Source organism: Cyrtonyx montezumae, unplaced genomic scaffold, assembly GCF_038088225.1.
Source record: "Cyrtonyx montezumae isolate F1298 unplaced genomic scaffold, pur_monq_1.0 scaffold_12, whole genome shotgun sequence".
In the NCBI taxonomy this organism is placed as follows: Eukaryota; Metazoa; Chordata; class Aves; order Galliformes; family Odontophoridae; genus Cyrtonyx; species Cyrtonyx montezumae.
This window is the reverse complement of record NW_027071848.1, coordinates 18,755,346-18,782,519: the sequence shown is the minus strand read 5'-3', so window position 1 is coordinate 18,782,519 and position 27,174 is coordinate 18,755,346. Positions and strand designations below refer to the sequence as shown.

Sequence of the window (27,174 nt, the reverse complement as noted above, 5' to 3'; positions counted from 1 at the left end):
CAATTTAGAACTCATTTAGCAACTTTAAAAAACATCAACGACAACAACAAAAACAACAACTGCATTTGCAACAGAAAAGGGTACATTTGCACAGAACTTCTCTTTCAAACTTTCTAAGGATGTGCTTATTTCGCTGTTAGCAACAGACCTAAATCATGTCAGCCTGGAACTGAAACCGTTTTTTGGATGCCCTTAGGTTTCCAGGAGGAAGTTTCAGATGACAAGTCACAGATGCAAGATGCCACATGTTCCCAAGGCCAGAGGCAGGATTGTTCTGGAAATTAGAACTGTTTTCATTTGTTCCACCAGAGTAACAGTGTTAAGTTTCTGCTGCAGGGTAGGATGATACTTATGTATGAAGGGTATAAAATTCTCTGACAGCAACTTACACTCATCTAAAAACTTTAAAAAAATAATTTCGTGCTTATTTAGCAGCATGCAGAAACGGACACATTTGTTCACAAGAGGAACTTTCTAGGACTCAAATACCTAGTTACAAAATCTAACCCTAGTTACACTGATGCAGGTGAGTCACTGCAGTTACTATGGGATCTATAAATGCTTGGTGCTTCTGTACTGCCAAAAGGAAGCCAGCTTGGTGGGTAACTGCATGCCCATCAAGTATCTAAGAAATTTTCTGTAAGTTGGAAGAAGATGTTTAAGAAGTGATTTTAATTTCCCATGAACTACTGAAAATACTGTTGTTTTTTTCCCCTGTATCCGATGCAGTGAAAGAAAACATTCACAATCTCCTTCTTAAAAAATCTAGATAATATTTGGAAGTATTTTAATAAAAGTATTAATTTTCACTTGCAGAAGAAATTCAGATATAATTCCATTTTAAGTAAGGAGGTGTAGAAGGTTGCTTAAAGGGACAATAAATGTAGAACAAAACTGGACCAAATCTCACAAAGATAACACTAGCAACCACGTAGCACCACTGCTTTACAGCTTCAAGGGACATGTCATTAGCTTTTAAATTCTTGCAATGAGTAATGCAGGTCACTACCTAGGTTAGAGGGCAGTTGGCTGAGGCAATTAAAAACGGACATCACAGTAATGAGATGCAAGAAATGCTTCACAGAACTACCAGCAATATTACAGCACCCTGTATGTGAAAGGGGAAGTCCTCTCTAACATCAAAACAATCGATACAAAGTGGATTACTTTACATGCTCTATCGTTTCCAAAGCTTCAAAAAGCAGCAGCTGTAAAGAAACACCTCTGATCTCAGGCTGGTTGACAATTACTAGCTGCACATGCTATTCTGATTTATTAGGTGTACACTGCTACCGAGTTCTAGGTGACAGCATGCAGTGCTTCGAAAGAACAAATTCCTTGAAAAACTCAGCTTATCCCATGAGCAAAAGCAGCATTCAGAGTCACAATATCCTAACACATCATCGTGAGCTTCCCACAAAGCATCAGCTCAAACTTCAAAACATTAATTTTCATTTTCCAGAGCTTCCAGATTGTCTGGTATGAAATATTAAAAGCTGTAACACAGCTATCAGTAAGCATATTCCTCACTGATTATTATAAGATAAAATCATCCGCACCTTCTTATTTTCCTGTAGATACAAATTTTGATTGAAAAATCACAGATCAGTAAAACACATTCCTCCTAACCGAAGCAGGTAATTGAGAACTTTACTTCTATGAGAAACTGGATGGATTCCTACCATGCTGGAAATAAAGCAGAAGCAGTGCAGTTTAATGTGTTTGATACCACATGGTAAGGCATACCATTCATTACATGACTTCAAGTCAGCAAAGGCATTACCATAGCAGACTCCCTAATTTTTCTTGACTATGCTTAAGTGATTCTTTTATCACCCATCTCTTTCTGTTAGTTAACAGGAAATTGAAGAATTTTAAAGGTAACACCTAATGTGAGATTAGTGCTTAGGACACAAGAGCACTAGGATTACCATCAGGAGTGGTTTTCAAAGGTTTCAGAGATCTGGGAGGAATTTCTGTCTTCTCAAACTCAAGCAGTAGTTGTCTTTTAATTGGAGGTTCTCCTAGGATAGAAACAGGGATGTTTCTATTAAGTTCAGTTTCTTGCCAGCCCTGTACAACTAAATTTCAATTTAAAATTTAAAATCAATTTTAAGTGGTAAGAGGATATGCTCTTAAACAGCTATTTTTCACGTATGATTGGCAGTTCCAATATACATGAAATGCTGTCCTCACCTACAAGGCACAAGATAGTGAAAATGGAAATACTAATACTCATTTTTCAATTAAAATACGTTAGATTTGTGCAGAGAGGAAAAAAAAAGAAGCTGGATCTCCTTCCTATACCTTTATGTTAAAACCTCAAAACCTGCACACCTTCACAATTACAAAATCCAGCTGTGCATTTAAGGCTGCAAAAAGATGAACATAGGAAGAATTTTTGCCACTAATAGTAAAGTATAAAGAAGTCAGTTTCTAGAAAATAATAATTAAAAAAATCAATGCTAAATGCAAAATCATAACAACCTATTATAATTGAAACAAAGACAAAGACTTACCAAATGAGTCTTTTTCTTCCAAGTGTCTCTTCCCTAGGGGCTTATTTTGAAAGTTATCTGGGATTTTAGCAATGAAGGACTGCACAGACTTAACCTGTACTCCAGAGTCCGAAAGATCATCTTCCACAAAAGCTTTTGCACTTCTCACAGCCTCCGTCTTCAAGTAGCCTTTTGGAGTTTGGAAGGTGTTAATTTCTGCTTTAGATGTGGCACAGCATAAATCTGCTTCAGACTCTGTTTTCGTTCCTAGCTTCAGCTCTCCTTTTCTGAATAATCTGGTCTCTTCTTGCTCATAGTTATTTTTAAATGATGCTGACTGGTTGTTTCTCTTACTTTGTGGTACATACTCAGTGATTTTGACACGGTGAACGCCTGGAAAAGACTTAATTTCTTCAGAGTGATTGCTTTTCAAGTCAAGCTTCTCATTGCAGCTTTTTTCAGTTTTGGATTCTGAGATTACTTTACCAGTTAAACATTTTGCACGTTGACTGCTGTCTTTAACTTCACAAAGTTGATCTGTAACACTGAACTCACTGCTTAAAAAGTCATCTGATTCCTGTAAAATTGCCTTCGCTTTCCGGTAGGCGCTTTCAGAGACTGTCACGTGCTTTCCACTTGCAGTGCTGAATCCCAAAGCAGGACTTGAAATCATGTCAGTGCCAGCATTCCCCTTCCCTCTTGGCAGTGCTAGCTGCATTTCTCTAGTAAGTACTTCATCATGGCTTCTGGATTTTTCAGTATCTTCCTCAGGTAAAAGTGCATCGTGTAACCCTGATGAATGGCTACCTTCCATTTCAGAAAAGAGCTGTCTAGCTTGCTTTAGGGACTCTTCTGATAGCTGCACAGGCTTCCCACTTGCTGTACTGAAAAATCCAAGGTTGCTTGAAGGACGTGACTGCTTTATCTGCTCTATGTGCTTACCTGGCATAGGCAAGCGTCCTAAAAGCTTACTCTCCTGGTCAAAGCATTGCATCTGAGAAACTGGAATAGAATCTGCCTCTGCAAATGCGTTTGCACCTTGGTGATTGTTTTCACTAAGATTCCCATTTTCATTAATAAAATCAGATGCAGCTGAATCAGTCTCACTTTTTGTATTATCCAAAAATGTAGCAAAACCAGGACCCCCAGCATGAATGCTGAAAGACAAATTTCCAGCTATTTCTGTTTGATTAGTTCCTGACTTAGTTTCAATTTCAGATTTTGCAGATTCACTACAGTCTGTTTGAAACATTTGTCTGATGCTTGCTAATGCACTTTCTGAAACAGAGACTGCTTTACCTTTTGCTGTACTGAACACACCGTATTTCAGATCACTCTTTTGATTTTCAGCATCAAGTGATGTTTCTTGTAAGCAGGTTAAATCAGTCCCATCTTCAGGAAGATCAACTTCAGACTGTTCTTGGTGAACATTATCTACAGTGCTTGTGAAGCAGTTTGTATTACAACCAGGTTTATTTAAATGCTTTGAGTCAGTCTTCTCAATGCCACAGATCAAATGTGATGTGGTACTTTCTGGAACACTACTGTGAGTTAAGAGGAGGGATTGATTAGATTTGCAACTATCCTCTGCAAATACAGTCTTATCAATAACAGCAGGCACAGAATTATCCGCAAGGCCACTTGATGCCTTTGTGAAATGCAGAGTCGTGGAAGAATGCAGAGGAAAGTCAGGTTTGCTTTCAGAATCATTTCTCTTTTTCGCTGAGCACTCCACGTCTCTCTCTGCAAACAATTGTCCACCTTCAGACTTAAGAGTTGTATTTAAAGAATTACTCCCACATCCATGAATAGATTCTACTTCTGACTTTCCAGGTCTGACATGAGCTTTTTTATTTGCATAGGGAGCTGCCAAATTTATTTCACAATCTTTATCCACATGAATAAGTGCACCCACTTTAAAGCTGCCATGATTAATAGCTCGTTCAATGGGACTCCTCTCTATTGTCTGCTTCAATTGGTCCCCAGGTTCTTCAGGAACAAACTTATCTTTAAAATTAAGTACATCTGCACCACATTGAGCAACACTGTCCATACATAAGTCACAATCTTTAACACAGTTTTTATTACATTTCCTTAAGCAGTTTTCAAAATCACCATTATCATCTCTTCCTAAGCCAACGTTATTTTCTGAAAAAAACTGCTCAGCTTTAGCCAAAAACCCATCAGCTATTGCTATTTTCTTGCCACTAGCAGTATGGAAACCAGTCACATAAGTTCCTTTAACATCTGTCTCTTGCTCAGAATGTACCTGATGTTGGTACGAGCCTATTTTTATCCCGTTTTCATTCACAAACAGGTTCTTATGCGTGGAGTCTTCTCCTTCCACACTGACACAATTTGTCTTTTGTTTACTAGAGTTCTCTGAAACACCTCTATCTCTTTTCTCGCACTGCACATTGAGATCATGTAGAGAAGTGCAAACAGATAAATGAGAAACGGATACAGCATCAGTACCTGCAGCTTGACAGTTTTGCAGCAAGTGCTCACCTCCCTGCTTTCTGTCTTTCTGATTAGGTGGCAGGTCTTCCATGTCACCTGAAACACTTAAACCATGTTCTTCTGCACTGACGATATTAACTCCTAGACACATCGCATATAAAGAGTCTTCTTGCAAACAACCTTCAACCTGGCTGCCACCTTGATTCAGAAACTGATCAGAAATTTTACAGCCCTGTTGAGGTTTTTTAAAGGATGACAAACTGTTTCTCATTCCAGAGGCAGAATATCCAGCACTAGTACAACTGAAATCAACATTTTCACTATCACTTAATATTTCTGTCCAGTTTTCCACATTTTCCTTACACGGTGTACTAACATTTTCTGTGTATTTTTTCTCTGAACGGTGGGAAATGGGACCTACACTTTTGATGTTTGGAACACAAAGAATTCCTCCTTTATCTTCTTCTGTCTGGCATCTGACAAATTTTCGGTTAGAAGACATGTGCCCATCTGCATTGTAGCATCCAGTATTAGTTTCAGAAGGTTTAAACAAAAAGTTGTCATCATCCAAGTCCTTGAAAAGCTCTGCAGATCTGGTCAAAGCTGCCTTTGAAATATTTATTTTTTTACCTCCAGCTGAAGTAAATCCTACAAAATTACACAAGCTGGCCTGTAAAGGTACTGGACAGCTTTCGTGGTCGGATATTCCACTCTCGTTTCTGTCCAAGTTAGTAAAAGTAACTTTTTTATTATTTTTATAGAAAACCACCATGTCTTCTTTTTCATGTTCTACCATTTTACATTCTTCATTTTCACCTTTCAGTTTACTGCAATACTCATTTATCACACAATTTCCAGATTTAAGAGTGCTGCAGAAATTAGTATCTTCCCCTGCTTCAGAAACATTTTCCACATTTGTTGCTCCAAAATGCTGAACATGACTTGGTATCACATTTTTTTGCTTTCTAAATTGTGTGAATTCAAACTGGCTACCCGTTTCTTCCAAGATACTAGAAAGTTCAGCGACTTCAGCTTCTTGGCTTGCAGTCAGAGACTGATTTGACTCTTGCATGGATAGTTGACTTCTAGGTGAGTTTTTACATAAATTAACTTTATGTGGAATAAACTGCATATGCCTTGTCTGTGAACCAGATAAAGTACTGCCTGTTTTGCTTTCCAAGGAAAATATATTCTCCTTTTGAACTTGATTTGAAAAATTTCTGACTCTTTCCATGAAAGAGGCTTCAAAGCATTCATTTTCAATATCTTTGAACAGCATTTTGCCTTTTGCTATGCTGCTGTCAGATAACTTTATCTGCTTATTGGAAGCAGTCTGGAAGCCACCAAAGCTCAGACTTGAACTGCACACGTTAATATCTCCCGATGATTTCTCTTTATGTTCTAGGTTCTCAACTGGCTTTCTGTTGCAATACACTGGTGCTGTTTGTCTGTCTTCTTCGGAAACTACTTCAGTTACAGAATTATTATCTATAGAATCCAATAATTCTTCAGCAATCTCTGCAGATAGATTATTCCAAACAGCTGCTTGAGGGTTTTCACTGTTTTCAACAGAGAGCGTTCCTTGATTTTCAGCTACATCTTTTCTCCCCCGTTGTTTTAAGCCAGTACTATTGTTTTCTAAGCTGTTTATTCCCACAGGTGCAATTATTTCCCTACATTCAGCTATGGACAACTGATCTGTAGCATGCTTTTTATCAGCTGAAATTTTATTGCAAGAGTTACTATTGACTATGTTCATTCCAAACTTGACCTGACTCAAAGTATTGTTGAACTTGCTGTCTGTCACAAATGCAGCACCACGGTGCATATCAATCAAGTGGTCACTACTGGGAGAGGACTGTGGTGGCTGTCCTTTAGGGCTCTGAGGTACAGTAACTTGACTGTTCACATTAGAACTGATAGATGTATCATTCTTGCCTTTCCCTAAGCAACAGTCCTCTGGAAACAATCCGGAACACCTTCCTGCCATTAGGCATGCTGAAGCCAGCACCTTACGTTTTATATTTGAAATTCTTCCACTATTTGAACAGTCTGCCGTTTCTTCACTCTGAGCATGAGATGCTTCTATGCATTTAAATGAGGTAGCAGGTTGACACTCTCTTGCATTTTTCCCTGAGTAACTCAGCTCTTGTTTTGGCCTATTGTTGACAGAATTATCAGATGAGTTATCCATCATATCTTCCTCCATGGTAGAAGTGTTGAAATGATTTTCTTCGATATTTGATTGCCTCTCAGCAGAAAGCAAGCAGTCTGCAAGAAAAGACATTACAGAAGAGATATGTTAAACTAGCTCTTATTTATTCAAACAAATGCAAATTCAAAATTTCATACAATTTTGGCCCGTATGATCATTTCTACATATGTTTAACACTGGTATCATAAATAACACTTTTCAAATGTGAATGCCTTGAAAGGATTTGCGATCTGTCTCATCTAATTTTGTTCTAGTAGCTAGTAACAAGTGAGCAGGCTGTAGTCAATGCTATCTTCGAAGAAATAAATAATTAATTGTAATGAAATTTGAAGATAAGGGCTTCCATTCCTCATGTCTCAACAGAAGGATTTGTTTCAAACTTCACAGAACAGTACTTCTGTTCCTAACGTTAAGTAATTCTTCCACCACGAGTAACAGCTTCTAGAAATAGGTGTATGTCCTTGCTTTCATTAAATATACATGTATACATTAAATATTTTGTGCTTCTAGAAGAAACAGATCAACAGTCTTAAATCTTCTTATTTTAGAAAAAAATAACTAATATTCTGTTGATAACATCTAAGAGATCATGGCCCTTGATACTTTGGATGTCTGAACAGCACTGACAAACACAATTAAGCACATCAATTAGAAGAGTGACTCACTGTGGAAGTTTCTATTGCAGAAGATAACCTGAGGTGACAACAGTAAATGAGCACCACACTACTTGAAAACATTTATGCTCTTCTGTCACTAAAACAGATCAGTACCATACCACGGTTACCAAAATAGTTTGTAGATCTGCTTTATCATAAATACAATGTTTTACACAATTTTAAGTAAAGTATTTACAGAAAAGGCATTTAGCAAATGGAGAATCCACCAAAAATAAAGAAAAGCTTTAATAACATACCTTGATTACCATCCGTGGCCACCTGACAACCTTTGAATTCATGTGAATCAGATTCCAAATGCGTTAACACAGGATTAGCATGTGATTCAGAAGTCACTTCTTTCTGTACATTTTCTTCCTGATACACTAAAGTATTATTTATTGTATAAATAAATCTCTTGGATTTCTTCCTCAATCTAGACAACATATTTAGACTTTTAAAGCTAGATTTTCTCAGAGCGTTTTTGCTATTTGTTAAATGTAGGTCACTGCAATCATCTGGAGATGTAGCACTACATACGAATTGGTGAGACAAAACATCAGTTACCACAGACTTTGAAGTTGCTTTTAAATGTGTGGAAAAGGTGCTGTTGTAGACTACAGAATACTCCATGATATTTGTACTTTCAATTGAAAAAGAACTACAGTTTAAAAAGCTCATTTTAGGGATCTCCTCAGTTGCACAACCTTTTGCCAACTTTGGATTCTCACACACAGATTTTACTGGAGTTATTTCTGATGTTGGGTTGGTTTTAGATATTTTCATATCACTGCAATTTTCTGATAAATTAGCACTCAAGAATTCTTGTGCATTTTTCAAGCCTGAAGTATTCAGTAAAGATGTTTCTACAGCATCATTCTTGGTCATTGGTACTGACTTCTCTTCTGGACCTTTCTCTCTACATATGTCAGATGGTGGAGAGCTACATACAGACATTTCCAGACGAGTTACATCAAGATCAGACAAGTTCAGCTGAGACCACTGGCTTGATGAAGGCAGCACATCTTTTACAAGCTTCTCATTCACAGATGACTTCTGTGTTCTATTATCTTGCAAGCTTCCTGCAATCCTAAGATACTCCAATTCTTTTTCATTCCCTATTAAGCAGCTGTCTTTACTATCCACCATAACCTCATCAGAGTTCTGGAATACAGAATCATTCACTTCAACACAGCAGCTTTTTTCAGTCCAGTTAGCAGCTTTGACCTCCTGTGAAATGGCAGTCTTTCTTCTAACAGGCTGTTCAGAAAGAACATCACCCTTTCCTTGTTCTTCATCTATTTTTATTTCACATTTCTCTATTTCATCCAGAGCATGTGGCAACAGCAGAAGAGTTCCACTGGATTCAGCAGGCAAGATGAATGAATCCTCAAAGCTAGTTGTCTCAGCAAATATACCATCTAACACCTCTGACTCTAAACAGTTTAGAGAAAATGGGCAGGGAAAAAAAAGTAGTAATTACGTTTCAGGAAATAACTTCAGAATAGCATTGTATTTTTATGCATAAATACAGCATTCAATTTTATGGTTGTTACACAGAATCATAGAATTGCAGAGGTTGGAAGGGACCTCCAGAGATGATGGAGTCCAACCCCCTGCCAAAGCAGCTCCCTAGCCCAGGTTGCACAGGTAGGAGTCCAGGCGGGTCTGGAACGTCTCCAGAGAAGGAGACTCCACCACCTCTCTGTGCAGCTGTGCCACTGCTCCGTCACTGCACTGGGAAGAAGTTCCCACACACATTTGTGCAGAACTTCCTATGCTTCAGTTTGTGACCCTTACCTTTATTCAACTCAGGAATCAGTCTGGAAAGATAAATGTGTATGTCTTTAAAACAGGTTACTCTCTAATAGCAGCTGTTAGAGGGGAGAGGCAGGAGGCAAGTGATGTACTGGTGCAGATGATCCAGGCTCCTGAGGACTGTCGTGGTGGTGTGGTGAAACTCTCCAATATGAAACTATAACTCAAAACCATGTGTCTATTTTATATATGTTTTACTACAACTATTAAATACACTAATGCCTGAAAGATTTTCCATTTGGAGATCCATAGATCACTTCTCAATACTTTTCACACACACAGCTAACTGTAATAGACTCCAGTGATGGTTTCATGCCCTCTGCTGCATGCACAAAGCCATCTCTCTCAACACATCTCAAAGTTGTTCATACTCTTTACTTTCTATTTTTTGCCTGAAGGCATCTAAACAAGATCTCATCAAGAAGAAACTATAAACACTACAGACTGGAGATACAAGTTCTTTTCCCTTAGTAAGGTGCATTCCTCTGGAGTAACTTCTGTATTCACATCCTTTTGTTCTGTAATAATTTTGAGAGCATTCTAACACTACCCATTTGTACTACTATTATCTTAAACAGGAGCTATTACCTTTAACGGAAGAAGCAACCCAGAAATATCTGAATGAACATGAAGATACTCATCATACACTGAATATTCTAATGCCAAGGAGTGGAACAAAAGAAAATCCCACCAACAGAATAAAAACAGAAGTCAAAATAAACTTCCCTAAGTTCACTGATGTGTCAGGGAAACAACAAATAACCTCAAAAACTAGGACTGACAAAGAGAATTTGCCTTTCCTCCGCCCAGCTGATGTTAACTAACTAAGCTAACTAAGCAAATAACTATTTAATCCCTTAACATCACTCCTGAAGAAAAAAAAAAAAGTCTTCAACATTAGAGGCTGGGAACATTTCTGCTCTGGAGACTGTGGAATGATTGTTTAAACTGTGCAAATGTGAATCATTACAAATATAGCACTCAAACCCTTTTCTCTCAATTCCCTTTTCTCCCTTAGCATGCTTAAATCTTCACTACACACCAGTAGTACATATCACTCCTCAAGCCACAACACTTTTCTGACCCCAGCATTCTCAGCTCTCCTTGTCAAACACCAAGCTGATTATTTCACAATCCTTTACACTTGTCAAACAATGCTATTATAGCATTCCCATCAATTCAGGTAAGGAGGAGAGAGAACAATCCCAAGGATACATCATCCCATCTAGCCTGTGTCAATGTCTATCACATCCTTTTACATCCACATGATTAATAAATTTCTGTTTATATTCTTCCCTTCTGTCACTGTTTCTCAAAATAACCAAAAAGCTCAACCTAATGAGTTCATTTCACTTGTTCACTAATATTCTAAGAACATAAAATCAAAACTTCTTTTTCCTTGCCTAAGTATAGTTTGCATTTGTTTAAAAAAAAAAGATAACATTCCTTTTTCCTAGTTTTGTCATGCTTTGAGTTATCAATAACAGAAAGAAGTACAAACTCACCACAGAAGAATGAATATTGAGGTGAAACTTCATAATTACACTAAACCTATTCAATAGCCATTGGTAGCAGTCTTGCTCCCCCTTGAGCCTGTATCCTTTCTCTCTCAGCTTTCCCATAAGGTCCCATGCCTTCACTTACACCAGTACAAACCCTGCTGCCATCCAATGGCACTGCAACCTGAATTGATTCACAGACTAAACAGAATTTGTTTTTGTTTTCCAAATGGCCGCACTAAATTCACAAAGGCAAACCATTCAACAAAGTGGGAGCAGACAGCTGGCAGAGGAAATAAGCTACACGGTCATTTCAAGACATACTACATAACTTAACTTCAGCCTTCCCTCACAAAACATCAAGTAACAGTAGTAAAACACAAAAGCTTACCAAGATCTCTGAAGTCATCTTTAGCATTTAGCTTTTCTGTCTCTGGTACAGACAGCAGACTTGTATCATTCTTTGCAGTACACTCATCATCTTCAGAAAAACAGTTACGCAAAATCTGCAAGCCAAAGATACAAAGATGACATGGAACATCTGTTTGTATACCCTATGCACCAGTGACAGCAACAGTAAAGCATGCAGCTATAGACAACTGCATTTTCCAGATAATTCTGCATCTCTTACAATCAAAATCCCAGTAGTGATGTTGCTGGTTTTCAGTCCCAATAATCATTCAGCTTTTATATACATGGAGTAAAAGTACAGTTATGCAGGATCTGCCCTAACAACACTGGAGGACTGAAATGAAGTCTCAATTTTAACTCCTAGTGTAGGGGTTGAGCAAAAGAACTTATTGGACATCTTAAGTCAAACAATAACTCAGAACTCTGACAGAAGGGGAATAAAATGGAACAGGTAAGCCCTCCAATAACCAGTATGTTGCAATTCTTAGTTTTACTTTTTCTTTGAGTGACTCCCACTGGTACTAAACCCAGATTTATTTTTTATTTTTTACAGTGAAAATATTCCTCAAAGGAGGTGTTTGTGAAAATACGATCTATAGCCACGTGTTGCAAGCTTAGCTAAGCAAGCAATAACTTTTAAAAACAGCCAGAAGAGCCAGATAGGAAGACCTAGAATGAGAACAATAGGATTACTTGTACTGGGCTCGAGGAATGTAAGAATAAAATTAAAGAAGTTAACTGAAATTAAACAATAGTGCAGCTCTTAAAAACTACTTACTATCTCAGCTCTTTCATCCTGTTGCTTTGCTCCAGAAATTGAACCACTCTCTCTAGCTTTAGAAGAAAGACAGAGAAGTCAATTCATTTGCTCCTGAGCAATTTACTGTGTGTTTTACTGTGTGTTAATTTGGGAGAATTTCTTTTGATTATTTTAAATGCATCTTAAATCTGTACACAAAAATCCCTAAAAAAAACTAACTAGAAGTTTTAAGTAGAACACCCTACAGGTGGGTCTGAGGGACAGCATATGCATTTTTAACAGCATAAAACACTCTAAGTCATATAATCCAGTTGCTGCTGCGTAGGTGTACCAGTCTACCACTAAGAGCCCACTACTGCTGCCATTCCCCTTTCCAGCTGTTACTCATGGTACTATTCCCTATTTATTTTCCTCCCACATCATCTGGATGAGCTCTCCAAGCCACTACCAGGGCTTTGATATTATTTTTCCCCTCTTCATTTCCACCCACAAGAACAGTAATATCTTTTCAACTTCATTACAAATGGAGAATGTGAACCCTACTTTTAAGATGATTTAAGAGCAGTACCTTGAAATAACACCTTTCATAGATGTGCTATCTAGGCTCCTATATGGTATTAAGGTTAATAAACTGAATTCCTCTCTCTTAGCAGACAAATGACTTTATCTTTTACAGGCAACAGATGCCAGAAAGTGGACTTCATGACTTTAAGATAATTGTGCACATCCAGGAAATGAGAAAATGAGGAGAGTTCAAAGCAGAACTCATTTCCTAAAAGAGTACCATTAAGCTACAGGTGCTTCCCCAGTTGCTCAATCACATCATTTAGAAGCCATGAATACCCACTGAAGAATAACACCCAGTACCCATAAACAAATGGGATCTCCAGTTTTGGTATGCACTCCTAGTATGCTTTAGATGCTTTGCATGCACACGCATTACAAGTTTGTATACTTTGCATACTACCACATACAGAGATAGTTTAACAGTAACAAACAAACAAAAAAAAGCACTGCCAATAGATAAGCAGACATCCAGGTCTTTCCATTTTCTTGAGAGTTTTTATCATCAACCCACAAATTCAAATTTCTTTTTGCTTGCTTGCCATGCTAAAGAAATTCCACTTACAACAACACTTTAAGTCAAGGCTTGATGTTTGGCCTCACTGTTGGAGACACTTAAGCAGCCACCAGCTCAGTAATACTGGCACAGCTGTTTGCACAGCTGCACAGGAAATAAGGTCCAGGAATCGTTTGGTCTGAATAATCTAGGAAATACAGTCTTCAATGGAATCAGTATCTCAGCCTGCCTACTTGCACCAGTAAAGCGGTAAGCCCAGAGAGCTCAAAATGCCAAAGCCAGCATTGCTGCTGAGTCAGCAAGCTGCAACGACACAATAATATATTCACATGACTTAACTGCCTAGTTTTTTGATGGAAGAAACACAAAGAATCATTAACCAATCATTTTTCCATGCTTTGCTGTACTATTTTTCTAAATGTATATCCCCTAAATCCTTACACATGAGAAGAAAACATTTGCAAACCAAGAATAAACAATTTCATTTCTATTTAGGGTTACAGTATTTACAGTCACCAACAAAGCATCATTGCAAAGAGTTTTAAAGTAATAATAAAGTGTCATAACCTGAAGCTTTTAACCCTTTGCAACTGTTCATTTTCAGAGTTACCTATTATCACAGTCGCACCAAGTGTAGGAGGAGTAGCTAAAGAACTTGACCAGGACATTTCTGGATCCACTTCTGCTCCCAAACTTTCAGAAATGCGTTTTGGAGTTCGGATCTAGAAATGTATTAAAAGCATACATTTTTATACAGAATTCTAAACATACCACTCCACAAAAAGAAAATAAAACACGTGAAATATTTACCTCCAGAAATTTTGGTGTGCAGAACAAGCTTCCATATTGTCCTACAAAACATTAATATAATGAGGACAACAAACTCAACCTCAGAAATGAAGATATAACTATGGGTGTCAGATAGCTTGTAGAATGAAAACACAAGAATACAAACCAGGTATATTACTTCTCTGTGGTGTTCTGCAAGTGTTCCTTAAGATAGTTGGACTGCAAAATAAAGAAATGTAACGTATCAATTTCTGAAACTAACAGTAAATATTCATAGCAGACATCATGTACATTACTGCCTCCATTATTTCTTTTCTCTGCAACAACAACTGATGAAATAAAACAGATTTCTTCTGAAATAAAACAGATTACTTCTAACTGCCAGTCTGAATTTTAGTCCCTTCTGAGTTTAAGTCAAATAGTAAAATGCCTCCTTTGTGAAATATGTTAATTTTCAATGATATTTACCTGATAAACAGTATGCTGGACTTCAACAGAATTATCAATGTCTTAACATGCTGTATGAAACTATGGAAACTGCCCAATTAATTTAAACTAATTACTTGATTAAAATAAGTATTCTTTATAATCAACATGAGAACCCTCAGGAGATTAATCTGAAAAATATGCATTTAAGTGTAAAAAAAACAAACCAAGGCCATTACTAAAACATCACTGTAAGGATGACATACAGTTTTACAAACTGCTCCTGTAAAACGCATCACAACTCTTAGTTCTTGCACTGGGCACTAAGGATTTGGGAAGCTGAAATACTGCCAATAACTGCCACATACCAGCTACAAAGGAGCAGAAAAATAAGATCACATAAAAACAAAGAAGTCTTCAGAATTAGCCAGCATTTTATTTTCAATCTGCTTAGCAACATACAAGCATCATAAACGTACAAGATATATGAGATCGTCCACTACACTCTGAAGCTAAGCAGAAAAATGCAGTGGTTTGAAAGTGCTTTTTCTTTAAAATCCAGTTTCTCTCTTATCTGCATCGACAAACGTAGCATACCTAGCAGCAGTGTAGTTGTGGAAGATGCCATGAGGAGAAGCAAATATTTGGTTCCCTTGATCTGTTTTTCTTCCTGCAATACTTGGACTTAGCAAATTCTCTCTGCCTGCAACATAAGACACAGCAACCAACATAAGCTTGCAGTATCAGTTTCTATTTTTAAGTGTAAAGACAAGCTTTAAAAGAATATACAAAATATGATTTTAGTACAAGACCCATATCTAACACTGCCCTCTTCTCTAGTGTTTTGAGCATATCCAGAGCTCACCATATCTCTGCCAAAAGTACACATACAGTCAAAAAGAACTCATTTTGTCACCTTACTAGTTTGATAAAGATTTGTCTCAGTGTATTTCCAAGACATTATTCAAGATACATATTCCATGTCAGCATGCTACACTATATTGTGCACTTCATATCATTGCAGAAACTACCCTAAGAGGAAACCCAGTACATCCAAACATACATTATCACTGATGCCTCTCAAATTTACTTAAGATATACACCTCCTGATTGGAGTAGGTAGCACTAAACAAAAAATGATTTCTGAAACTGTTATTGGAGGTGCTGCCAACGGTACTGGCAGCTGAGCTACTTCAATTCTATGCATCTCCAGGTAAAAGTGAAAGCATGCCCAGCAAAGCAGCAGAACCCTCCTGATAGTGAGCTTCTGGTGTGAACAAGAACCCACTCAAAACAGTTCCCAGTGAGAAAATGCCAGTGGGCTTCCTTTTCAGAAATTAGATTTCTGCATTCCTCTTCACTCCTGAGTTTCTAAGTGTATACGCACTGCAGTACCAGATCTCACTTCCATCCATGCTCTCATTTTCACAAGAAAGAAACAGAGGCACATGAGCCACTTGACTAACCAAGAAAACAGAGAACAGGACCTTGGGCCAGACATGGGTAACCACTGAAACGTCAGTAATAGTCTTCTCTTCACCAGGAGCCTAAACAAGTGTCTGCTATGAAACAGAACCATCGCAGGACTCCTTTGTTTCTGTCTTGTGAAATACTACCAGTAATTCACCAGGGACTTAAAATACTACAGAAGTTTGTATAGCTCAAGTTAGAACCATGGTCTCACCTAAGTTGAGCACAAGCTCAGAAACAATCTTAAGAGAAATGAGGAGGGTAACAGTGTTCTATGGAAGCAAAGTTACATTTGAATGGTGAGATGGTTCCACATCTTTAAAGACTGCTTTAGGGCCTAGGGACAAGTTCATTAATAAGCAGTCTTGTGTTCACCTGGAACCTACTTAGAAAAGGTCATCTTATTGCTAGGGGGACAGTAAATGTACAAACACTGCAGGGAAAGAGTTAAACATCTTCAACAGAAGCAATTCTTACATAAAATCTTGCATATATTCTCCATAGAAAAGATTCATCTTTCTGTCCAGTAGGGATAGGTACAATGGCTAGCAGGTAAAAAGTTACTTACTTGTTCCCATTTTTTTCTGATCCAATTCTTTTCCGGGAGAAGAAAAAGGTGGCATTGTATTTTGTTCTTTAAAAATCAGTGGAGTTGATGCCAGCTGGCTGTACATAGAGGATTTTGCCTTTGGAGTTTTAAAAGTTTGATCAAGCCAACCAACAGGACCATCAGGTTCTCCTAACAACTTAGGCTCATATGGGGGTGCTTCTGAGCTGAGCTCTTCAAACCAGTCAAGACTTATGGGCCCCAAATCTATGACTATACAGAAAAAACAAACAAAAACCATGGAAATCTTAATGACGCACGTAAGAGAACATCTCAATGAGCTGTACAGAATTAATGCTCAGTAGAGGATGATAAAATATATTATACATTTATATACCAGTAGAAAATGCTTTACCACTTCCAATGCCATAATTCTATCCCTATAGAATTATACAATCAATTAATCACTTGATTGTATGATTTATACAATCAATTAATCACTTGATTGTATGATTCCCTATGAATCATACAATCAATTAATCACTTGAATTGGAAGGGACCTTTAAACATCATGTAGTCCAATGCCCCTGCAATGAACAGGGACACCTACATCAGGTGCTCAGAGCACCATGCAGTCTGATCTCAAATGTCTCAGTATGGCACATTCACTGCCGCTCTAACCAACCTGTTCCAGTGGTTCACCACCCTTATTGTAAAAAAAGTTTTTCCAATACCCAGTCTAAACCTCCACTCTTCTAGTTTAAAATAATTTCCCCATGTCCTATAACAGACCCTGCTCACGTGCCTGACCCCCTCCCTCTTACATCCCCATTAAGATACTGATAGGTCACTCTCAGGTCACATTAAAATGAGCACAGTCAGTAAGTCGAGGAGGTGATCCTCCCCCTCCACTCTGCCCTTGTGAGGCCATATCTGGAGTACTGTGCCCAATTCTGGGCTTCCCACTTCAAAAATGGCAGGGATCTCCTAGGAGTCCGGGGTAGGGCCACACAGATGATAAAGGGCCTGGAGCATCTCCCCTGTGAGGAAAGGCTGAGTAAGCTGGGTCTGTTCAGCCTGGGGAAAAGACTGAGGAGGGAACTGATTAACGTTTATGAATATTAAAGGCAGGTGGGAGGCAAATGGATGAGGCCAAGATCTTCTCAGTGGTTCACAGTGACAGGACAAGGAGTAATGCCCTAAAACTTTAATGCAGGGAGTACTAACATGCAGAAGAACCTTCACGGGGCAGGTGACAGAGCACTGGCACAGGCCACCCAGAGAGGTTGTGAATTTTCCTTCTACAGAGATACTCAAGACCCACCTGGATGCCTACCCATATGACTTATTGTAGGGTTCCTGCTTCAGCAGGACTCAGTCCCTTGAGATCCCTTCCAAACCTGGCAATTCTATGATACCACAATTAATGCGCTGTACTACCACCAACTCATTTGGCAAAGCTGACCTGCATATAGGTACATAAAGATGTAGGTAATACTGAATAGTGCAAGAACAGTCTGCATAATACTTTTCTATGAAACAGACGAATAATAATCTGCTGAGTTGACCCGTAAGGATGATAGAGAGCAACCCATGGCTTCACAGAGGAACGCCCCTAATCCAATGCCTACCGCTGCGAGCTCTGACCGCCCTCTGGTGAAACCTTTCCCTGATACCCAAACTATTACCCACAACGCAGCTCCACGCCGTTCCCTCGGGCCCTGTCGCTGTCACACAGAGCAGAGCTCAGTGCTGCCCCGGCGGCTGCAGCCGCCATCAGGCCTCCCCTCAGCTTCTCCGCTCTGTGCTGAGCACACCAGGGCCCTCAGCCACGTTCCCCCTGAGACCCCTCGCACCTCGGCAGCCGTCCCGCGGCCGCTCTTTTATACATCGTGTGGCCCCGGCAGTGCGGGACCAAACCCGCGAGCACTGCGGCTCACACAGCACGACATGTCACCACCCACAAAGCAACCCCAACGCAAGTTACTGCAGGCAAGCTGTACCTGAATCACTGCATCGCGCCTTAAACACTTCAAAGAAAGTCGGTCTTTTCCGAGGTTCGTAAGCCATTTTTTACCTCACTGGAATACCTGCGAGGACATAAGGAAACGGCGCCTCAGGCAGAGCTCCCCGCGCACGGCCCGGCCGCCCTGCTGGGCCGAGGGCTCGCTCAGCTCGGCCACCTCCGCTCCACAAGCGGCCGACCGCTGACACCGAACGGCCGCGCGGCGACCGAGCCCTGACCCCGGAAGGGTGACGACGGGAAGCGCCCAGGCCGGCCGCGCGGAGACGTTACCTCCGCCCGGCCCCCGGGAGGGTTCCGCGGCCGCAACATCGCCCCACTCGCGAGGTTCCCCGCGGGCGCGACCCCGCCGAGCCGCGCGCTCCCGCGACGCCGCCGCGTTCAAAGCTTGGCGCCAACACCGCCTCCCGGCGCATGCGCGCTGCGGCCAGCGCCGTGCCCGCCTCCCCGGGCGCCGCGGGGCGGGGGGGGCCGAGCCCGCGCTTCGGGTCCTTCCTGTGGGGCGATCGCTGCCCCTCTGTGCGCTCGCTGCTGGCACCGTCAGCCGCGGCACTGGAGTGCGTGGCAGCTGTGGTAGCTGAGCTGCTGGTGACCGGCAGCCCAAAGCACTGTGCTGGGGACTGCGTGGGCTTTGAGGCCCCTTCATGCCCTATAGTTTTCATGTTATTCTCCACCCTATTTTTCTTCCCAACCAGACTGCAGTCATAAGTTCTAACTCGGTCCTCTTGAGATCTCGCTTTTTACCTTTCACTCGATGTGGACGGTGCTCTGAAAAACCAAACACAGCACCTAACCTCAACCCATCTCGTTTTTAGCTTTGGGCATCTCCTGAACAGTAACACCTTCCATTAAAAAAAAGTTTTGTATCAAGAATTCAGGCGCTCAAAGGGATCTTTCTCAGCCACACGGTGGAAGTTTAAAGGCACCATCCCTACGGATGCCTCAAGCCCCCACCTTGCTGTCCCCACGGGTTTTATAATGCAGTGCTTTTATAGAGGGTGAGAAGTGATCAGTTAACGGTTTCAAGTGCATAGGTGTGAGGGGTCTACAGTCTCTACAGACTTGCATACACAGATGTGATGAATGTAATTATGCGATGTTGACTCTATCACCTTAGAATCGACACATCTAAAGTCGCGCCATCGTGACAATTAGCTAGTAGCATGGCGCCTGCATAGCTGCAATTCATTTCATTATATAGACATGAAACCACTTTTCCTGCTCTGTTTTCCGACTGGGAGCTGAAGTACACCCCACCTCCCACAACAGTGCAGTTGTCAGAAAAACAATACCTAGACAATCCCTGAGTAATGGGGATGTTAAGAGCTTTTAGCCATGACAAAGACTTCTTTTAAAAGACTGATGGCCCGCATCCTTTGCTGGGCCACCATCACTCTCGGGGTTTTTGTTAGCATCAGCTTGCCAGCTCCCTCCTGCCCGACCTTCCATCGCCACAAAGGCTGCGGGAGCGGCGGCGATGGGATCCGACCCGAGCTACGGGACACAGCACGGAGGGCAAGCCGCGCCCAATTTCCCCCTCAATTAGCGGCAATTAACAGCGGCTCGCACACGAGATAAAGGCAGCGCCGGGAGCCGCCCCCAGCCGACCCTTCTGCGGGTGCTACCATGGAGAGCTTCGTCTTTCCCCCCTTCGGCTCGTTCCGGGGCTTCAGGAGCGGCCTGACGCCCGCCCGCAGCGGGGAGTCGACGCCGAAGCAGCCGAGTTGGAAACAGAGCAAGAGCAGCGGCCTCAGCCCCTTCCCCGCGGGGCCGCCCACGCCGCTGTCGGCCGACTACGTGGACAGCTGCCGCCGTGCGCAGCTCAAGGCGCTGCTGTCGCAGGTGAGCCCGGGGCTGACTCCGCGGCTGCGCCGGGCCAACACCAAGGAGGTGGGCGTGCAGGTGAACGCGAAGACCGACGCCGCCGTGCAGTGCTCGCTGGGGCCGCGCCCGCTGCCCGTCGGCCGCGCCCGGAGCCGCCTCGCCCTCTACTCGCCCTTGCTCAACACCCGCCTCTACGCGCTGCCCGAGGCCGCCGCGCACCAGGAGGAGGAGGAGGAGCCGGCCTCACCCTGCGAGCGGAAGGCGGAGGGCGGCAGCGACGAGCGGCGGGACGGCACGGCGGAGGCCGCAGCTCCGAGCGAGGCGCCGCGGGAGCACAGAGCCGTCCCCGGGCGCCGGGCCGCCTTCCAGGTGCGCAGCGCGGGGGCACGGGTGGGATCGAGGGGTGATGAGCCCCGGGGCGTCGCTCCGGAGCGGAGAGGCCGCCCTGGCGGCTGTGGCTGCTGCCCTGCGAGCATCCCGTGACGAGCGAGCTCTGTCCGCAGTTCTTGGAGCAGAAGTACGGCTATTTCCACTGCAAGGACTGCAAGACCAGATGGGAGAGTGCTTACGTGTGGTGCATCTCTGGGAGTAACAAGGTACTTCAAAGCAAGTCTTGTCTCGCTCCTGACGCTCCCAAGTGGGACACGATCTGTGAGAAATCAGTTTTGGCACAAATCTTAGGTGATGGTATCAGCATCTTGAGTAATTCTCAGTAGTCACTTGAAGACTTCATCTTGTCAGGTGTACTTCAAGCAGCTCTGCCGCAAATGCCAGAAGGGCTTCAATCCCTACCGGGTGGAGGCAATCCAGTGCCAGGTGAGTTACAGATTGCTTTTTTGGTAAGGCTTCACGAGTTGGTCATGTGCTCTGATAGCTTACTGTTACCTGGAAGATAATTCTGGCTGAACTAGAAAACATTTGGGAAAGGGGTAATGGTGTAGGACTCCTCTTGCAGATGTTTTACCTGAGCAGTTTTCTGTTCATACAGCATCCTGTCTAGCGATGTGCAGGGTAGTGTTGTGCTTCTGGGTGAGAAGCTTTTACAGCTTAACTTCACGGGGTTTATTACAAAAGCTCTTTTAAGCGTATCAGCTCAAGTACCTTAACGATTAAGGGGAAACCAGTCCACAATGACTGTATCTGATCAGCTCCTATTGTCTCATTTCTTAAGACCTGCTTTAAGACTCGCTGCACCTGCCTTCAGAAGAAAAGGCACATTGATATGACAAGACCTCATCGCCAAGAACTCTGTGGCCGCTGCAAAGGCAAGAGGCTGTCCTGTGATAACACCTACAGCTTCAAGTACATTGTCTGACTCATGTGCCCTCCTCTAATTTCTGCTCTGCACGTTGTCAGTTTTTTTGATGTTCTGACCTTAGGCTTTTGACCTGGCATTGGATAATGGATGAAGACTTCTGTGTTATTTATAAAATATTTAACTATTGTATATATGCTGTAATTAAAGTTCAATAAAAGTTTGCACTAATTTGTTACCTGCTAGTTTCATCTTGCTGTGATCAAGGAGAGCTTATCTGGGAAGAAATAACCTGATTTCCCACATAGGCTTTGGTTTTAGTCTACCTTTAGGTAAGATTTAATCTGTAGTATTAAATAATGCCTTTCACTCAAACTGAACTAGGGTGGAAGAAGTTTAGGGGGAAAGTAAAACAAACTGTGTTAAAGGTATATTCATGTTTCTTCCCCCCTTAGCAAATGTATACTTAATATCAAACAGCAGGTTACTTTCTGACTATATGTCAGAATACTGCATTTGTACATTTGTATCTTGTAAGAAGAATGAGCTGGCACAGGTTCAGAAGCTTTTAGAGACTGTTTGGTCTGTAAACAGTGCAGCTGCAGAAACTGTTCCACAACTCTAAGTGCTTAATTCAACTGAGGAGCATTCTGGTCTTGCAGAGTCTCTCAAGATAGTAAATTGAACAAGGAATTGAACGTAATCAATTGGAACAACATACAGTCAGTGGTGTCTTTGGAAAAACCTTCTACAGAGGCATAATAAGATGTTGCCACTGTTTGTGTTGTCCTAGGGCTTTGTAGGGGCAGAAGACAAGAGAGGTTCAGAAGGAAGGAAAAGCTTGTTCTACTTGACCGTCCTTGTAGTAGAAAAGCTGTCCATGGAGGCAGTATGCTCCATCTTTGGAGGTTTTCAAGACTCAACTGGCTGAAGGCCTGAGTAACTTGTTCTTGTGGCTACTACTGCTCCAAGTAGAGGTAGGATGAAGTGACTTCCTGAAGTTCTCCTTCCAGTTCTTTCCAACTTTAGTTTTCCTGTGGTGAGGATCATCTTCAAATTGTGCAAGCATTTTTAAAAGGGTGTCAAGGGGAGAGGGCTTTACTGTGTTCTGAGCCTAGTCTGCCATGGCAGGCTGGGCAGATTTTCTTATACTTTCACCTCAAGGAAGAAAAAATACACTGAAAGCTAAGTCTGGAACTAGCAGGCCTGTTATATTAATATTTTTAACAGAAGTAAACCTCCACCTGCAGGTGTGGGGTTTTTTTTCAGTTAGAAACTGCTTCAGTCAGTTTGATAATAAAGGAAAAATACTTTCACTTCTCACAGGTCTCTTTCAATGTAGTAAACAATTTAAGCATAAGGTGTGAAGCAGGTGTCTTCAGTGCTGCTTCTCATCCATACCATGTGCAGCAATGCAGGTTCACATATGGACGCAATCTTAACAACCAATACTCTGTTGTGATTGATTATATATGCCTTTTATATTTTAGTTAAATGGATTTACTGATCCAATTATCAACCAAAATTACCTCACAAAAACAGTAAGTGTATTTACAGAGTGAATAAGTTAACGTAGTTGCCAGAACAAAAGTGTCTCAGATGTGCATCAGATTTACATGCATACATTTAACACTGGACAGCAGTTAAATGCAGGGAAAAAAACATACAGGTATGACTTTGTATATATATATTACAAATAAAATAGGACATCTCTTTAAAGAAACTTAACATGAGAACTTGCATTTCATGTTAATATTTTTTACTTTTTATACTCAAAATTTATATTAAATAAAAATATGCATGCATAACGGCTCCAAAGATTTGACTGTGATGGGACTTTCTCCTACAAAATGGCAAGTTAAATTATATCAACCATCCTTTAATAGTATAAATATATTCATAAAAGCAACCTTCTAGTAAAAAGCCACCAAGGATTAAAAAAAAAAAAAACAAAAAGAAAATCTACCGAGACGCTCGGGGGCCTAAGAACAGACCTCTGCAATTTGATCCAGTACCTTCAGAGACAGTAGCCTAGTAACATTAGGAAATGTACTTCATAGCAGCTCGTTGTTTTAAGATACGGTAATCATGTTCAAATGACAGTGTACATTAAACTGTAGTCCATTTACTGTTTGTTTCATATACACAGGCTCTCAGCTTTCGACCAACAAGTTTGAGAGATTCCGTGGCCAGCTTCATTCTGCCCATCTTTCACTCAACCAAATAAGAGACAAAAAGGAAAAAAAGTACAAGTTCTTTCTTTTTTTTAACAAAAAATATTATTTTGTGAAGGAAACATTGCACTTCTGCCAACCTAAAATTAATTTGCTATAAAGGAAGTATTGTTCAGTGTAGTAGGCTTTGGTATGCAACGGAAGTCACTTCTTCAGTAGTGAGTTGCAGTTGCTCAGTGAAATGCTAACTGGTTTTTGTGCAACAGAGAACAAACGACGTTGTCCCGGATTCTCTATGCTACCTTCGTCCTTACAGTATTGCTACACATTTGAAGTTCAGCCCGTAACTTTTTAGAAGGAATCCTAAACGTAACAAGAGTGAGTACAGTTTGACCAAACCTTTGTAAGGCTGAGAAGACATCGAGCCACCTCACTCCAACAGGGCAGCAGTCCCAGCTTGACGGAGGACCCCAGGGTCCTGTCAGAGACTTGTGCCGGAAGCGCTGGAGTCTGGAAGAAAAGTATTGATGACGCGGTAACTCTGAGCTCTGCGAATCATGTCGCGGATCTCTATGTTCAGTTCCATTAATTTGGTACAGATTTCCGTCAGGCTCTGGTTTGAGCCCACCAGTGCATAGGTGCCCGTCTGACCCAAGGTTTGGTGCCGGAAGTAGATGTTCAGCAGCGTCTGGACCTCATCATCAGAGCTACTTCCAAAGATGTCATTGGGCCACAAAATCCTGCAATCCAAGAGGAAAGGAATGAGCTTATTATGGGTTATTAGCACAGACAAAACTAAGTGACAGGGGTCTCGACAAGGACTTGGACATGCTATGAGCCAAAGGAACTTGCTGGTTTATGCCACTCATTTGTTACTGATAGCAGACACTGAAATCGCACAAATGCACAATTCCCATTTTCAAAAAATAGAAGGCTAAGAAATTTCATTCAAATAAGTGAAGTGAAACTGTGCTGAATGTTAGCTGATGGCAGCGACGTACTTATAGAAAGATTCTTAGGAGCTTCACAGCGGTACTTTTTATCTATAAAATGCATCTTCATGGTGCTAAACATTTGAGTTTGTAGAACCAATTTGATATCATTACTTATGGCACATCCCCTCAAAAGCTATTAACATCAGTGCCCCACGTACCTGTTGAAACGTGAAATTAATTATGCTGACTCAGCACATTACCTTTAGTGTAAAGTTAGGAGCATAATAAATGCATGCTCTTCTAATAACATTAAAGTCCACCGTGGACTGCACAGTACAACTTGCCTGCATTCCCTTATTTGCCGGACGGCTTTAACCAGTTCGTTGTTCTTCAAACACTCCAGCATAGACTGAATAGCTGCTTCTGTAGAATTGAATGTGGGCTCAGATTCCACGCTCAGAGGCTCAGCTGCAATTGTGGCAGTAGCATCTTTAAGATTTTTCTTCAGCTCACTCAGTTCTCTTGACATGTTTAGCAGCTGTTCCAAGCAGAAAGATATGAGATGCGTGTTAGTTAGTTAGTTATTGCAAATCTGTTCTTATTAGCAGTACACATTACAGAAAATAGCCATTGTAACACAAGGTCATTCCTTGAAACTTTGCGCTCTGTACCACATATAGAAAACACAAACTACAGATTTTTAAGTTTTGAGTTTAGGATTAACTCTGTGATCATTTTGTCCTCCTAAAATGCAAGAGCACATCTGAACATCTTCTACCTGTCACTGCTGTTTCATATCTGTTTTCACATAATTGCAGATGAGTTCATGACAGCAACTTCTTCTATCAGTGATGCTCTTTATTTACAAAATGCATGCAGGAGCTGATAGGATTTCAGAACTGTACATCCCTTTTCTTGAAGGCTGAATTAAAGATCTACCTTGAGATGCTTATGTATATTAAAAATAACCACTGTCACATGAACCAAAAATGGAACTTCTTTTCATTTCTTTTGCTGGAGCTCACGGCTCCAGCAAAATATGCTACATTTTGCAGTGAAACAGTTGTCCCTCATATTGTTGTCTGCATGTCCATAGGCTGTGTTATTTATAACAATTAATCTAACAAAATGATCTGCTGAACAGCTATAGACACCAATCCTCTAAGAAAGAAGATATTTCTCAAATAACTAACTATTCTCCTAGGACCTGGTTTTCTCTTAGAAGCAAGCAGCCTGCTCACTTAGAAGACAGCCTGCAGAACAGTTTCTTAGGACACAATCAGTATTCACAGCACTTCTACTATTGTGGCACATCTCTCATCTAACAAAACAAACAATCTCTGTTTACTAGAGAATATGATATGAAATTCAGTTTGTCACTTAAATGTTTGGTTTACAGCAGTGAGCCAAGTACATACAATAACTTCTTCCCCTCAACACTTTAAAATATATACACTTAATCAGTAGAAAAATACACAAGGAATGGCAAGTTATTGTAACTACCACTCCTGAGATGATGATCACTCAACTTAAAGTGATAACCTTGAAGACAACTTTGAAAGTAGCATGTATTTTATGCAATTGCTGACAGTAAATTCCACTGACAGCACTTCTCTTGGGAAGTGTTTCTTCACATAAGAGACAGAGATATAACTCAGAGCAGAAAGCTGTTTGCCTTAAAAGAGATATGTTGTTATGTCAAAAACACTTAAGAGTCTTTTCAGTCTTTGTAACTGCAGTTACAAGATTTTGTTAACTACAGTTTTAAAATACATTTAACACTCTTGAGAAGCATTTCACTGATTGCAATTCAGTTATCTGCAGAACAAGATCAGGAAGTACACTTGTAGTCAAAATATGAAGTAGTTCTACATTAAACACCTTTGTTTCCAAAGGTATGAAAGGTCACAAAAACACTTAAAGCTGCTGTAGACGCTTCTGGTACTATGTACAGTATTCACAGCAGAGATGGTTTATACGGCTGGAAATTATAGTATGTGATTCCAGTCACAAACTTGATTATTGTCATGCTAACAAGTACTCTTGGTCTAAATGTCTCCACAAATCAACAGAAATTTAGTCATGATCAAAAGGGAGATTTTCTGTATGTACGAAGAAAGCTCAAATCCCCTAAAAACTATGGCCTCGTTGAAAAAACTCACTTGCAGATGTTTATACAGTGTGAGCACTCCCTCATGTATGAAGTGAGTGAAATTAAGATTGCATATATAATTCTAGTTAATTACCAGTGACTGAAATGACTTTCGAAGACTGAATTTATAGAAGAAAGCAGCCTCTTAAAATACAGTCAATTATAAAAATGGACAATTTCAACT

The 27,174-nt window shown here is 40.9% G+C and overlaps 3 protein-coding genes across 3 annotated transcripts in view; 1 reads left to right on the top strand and 2 right to left on the bottom strand.

Moving 5' to 3' along the window:
• The window catches only part of BRCA2 (BRCA2 DNA repair associated), a 36,646-nt gene extending 17,930 nt beyond the window's left edge, over positions 1-18,716 (bottom strand). Inside the window, exons 1-11 of the mRNA XM_065730197.1 lie at positions 18,631-18,716; positions 16,649-16,900; positions 15,208-15,313; positions 14,351-14,403; positions 14,206-14,246; positions 14,006-14,117; positions 12,333-12,388; positions 11,535-11,649; positions 8,087-9,262; positions 2,520-7,229; positions 1,932-2,024 (exon numbers count right to left, since the gene is read on the bottom strand). Coding sequence (XP_065586269.1) covers positions 1,932-2,024; positions 2,520-7,229; positions 8,087-9,262; positions 11,535-11,649; positions 12,333-12,388; positions 14,006-14,117; positions 14,206-14,246; positions 14,351-14,403; positions 15,208-15,313; positions 16,649-16,900; positions 18,631-18,697 — 6,781 coding nt within the window. The 5' untranslated portion in view covers positions 18,698-18,716. The remainder of the gene's footprint in view (positions 1-1,931; positions 2,025-2,519; positions 7,230-8,086; positions 9,263-11,534; positions 11,650-12,332; positions 12,389-14,005; positions 14,118-14,205; positions 14,247-14,350; positions 14,404-15,207; positions 15,314-16,648; positions 16,901-18,630) is intronic.
• A 1,559-nt stretch (positions 18,717-20,275) lies between these two features.
• ZAR1L (zygote arrest 1 like) lies at positions 20,276-21,955 on the top strand. Its single transcript, XM_065730247.1, has 4 exons — positions 20,276-20,843; positions 20,978-21,070; positions 21,216-21,290; positions 21,646-21,955. The coding sequence occupies exons 1-4, from the start codon at positions 20,277-20,279 to the stop codon at positions 21,787-21,789; spliced, it is 879 nt and encodes a 292-aa protein (XP_065586319.1). The 5' UTR covers position 20,276; the 3' UTR covers positions 21,790-21,955.
• Positions 21,956-23,988: 2,033 nt separating this feature from the next.
• Positions 23,989-27,174, bottom strand: part of FRY (FRY microtubule binding protein) — a 159,165-nt gene continuing 155,979 nt past the window's right edge. The window contains exons 60-61 of the mRNA XM_065730251.1: positions 25,183-25,376; positions 23,989-24,643 (exon numbers count right to left, since the gene is read on the bottom strand). Of these exons, the coding sequence (XP_065586323.1) occupies positions 24,385-24,643; positions 25,183-25,376 (453 nt within the window). The 3' untranslated portion in view covers positions 23,989-24,384. The remainder of the gene's footprint in view (positions 24,644-25,182; positions 25,377-27,174) is intronic.

Excerpts from the sequence above, each read along its gene's own strand:
- ZAR1L (XM_065730247.1), top strand. The coding sequence starts at position 20,277 with ATGGAGAGCTTCGTCTTTCCCCCCTTCGGCTCGTTCCGGGGCTTCAGG. Across the intron at positions 20,844-20,977 it reads GGCGCCGGGCCGCCTTCCAG|TTCTTGGAGCAGAAGTACGG; the intron begins GTGCGCAGCGCG and ends CTCTGTCCGCAG. Across the intron at positions 21,291-21,645 it reads TGGAGGCAATCCAGTGCCAG|ACCTGCTTTAAGACTCGCTG; the intron begins GTGAGTTACAGA and ends TCATTTCTTAAG.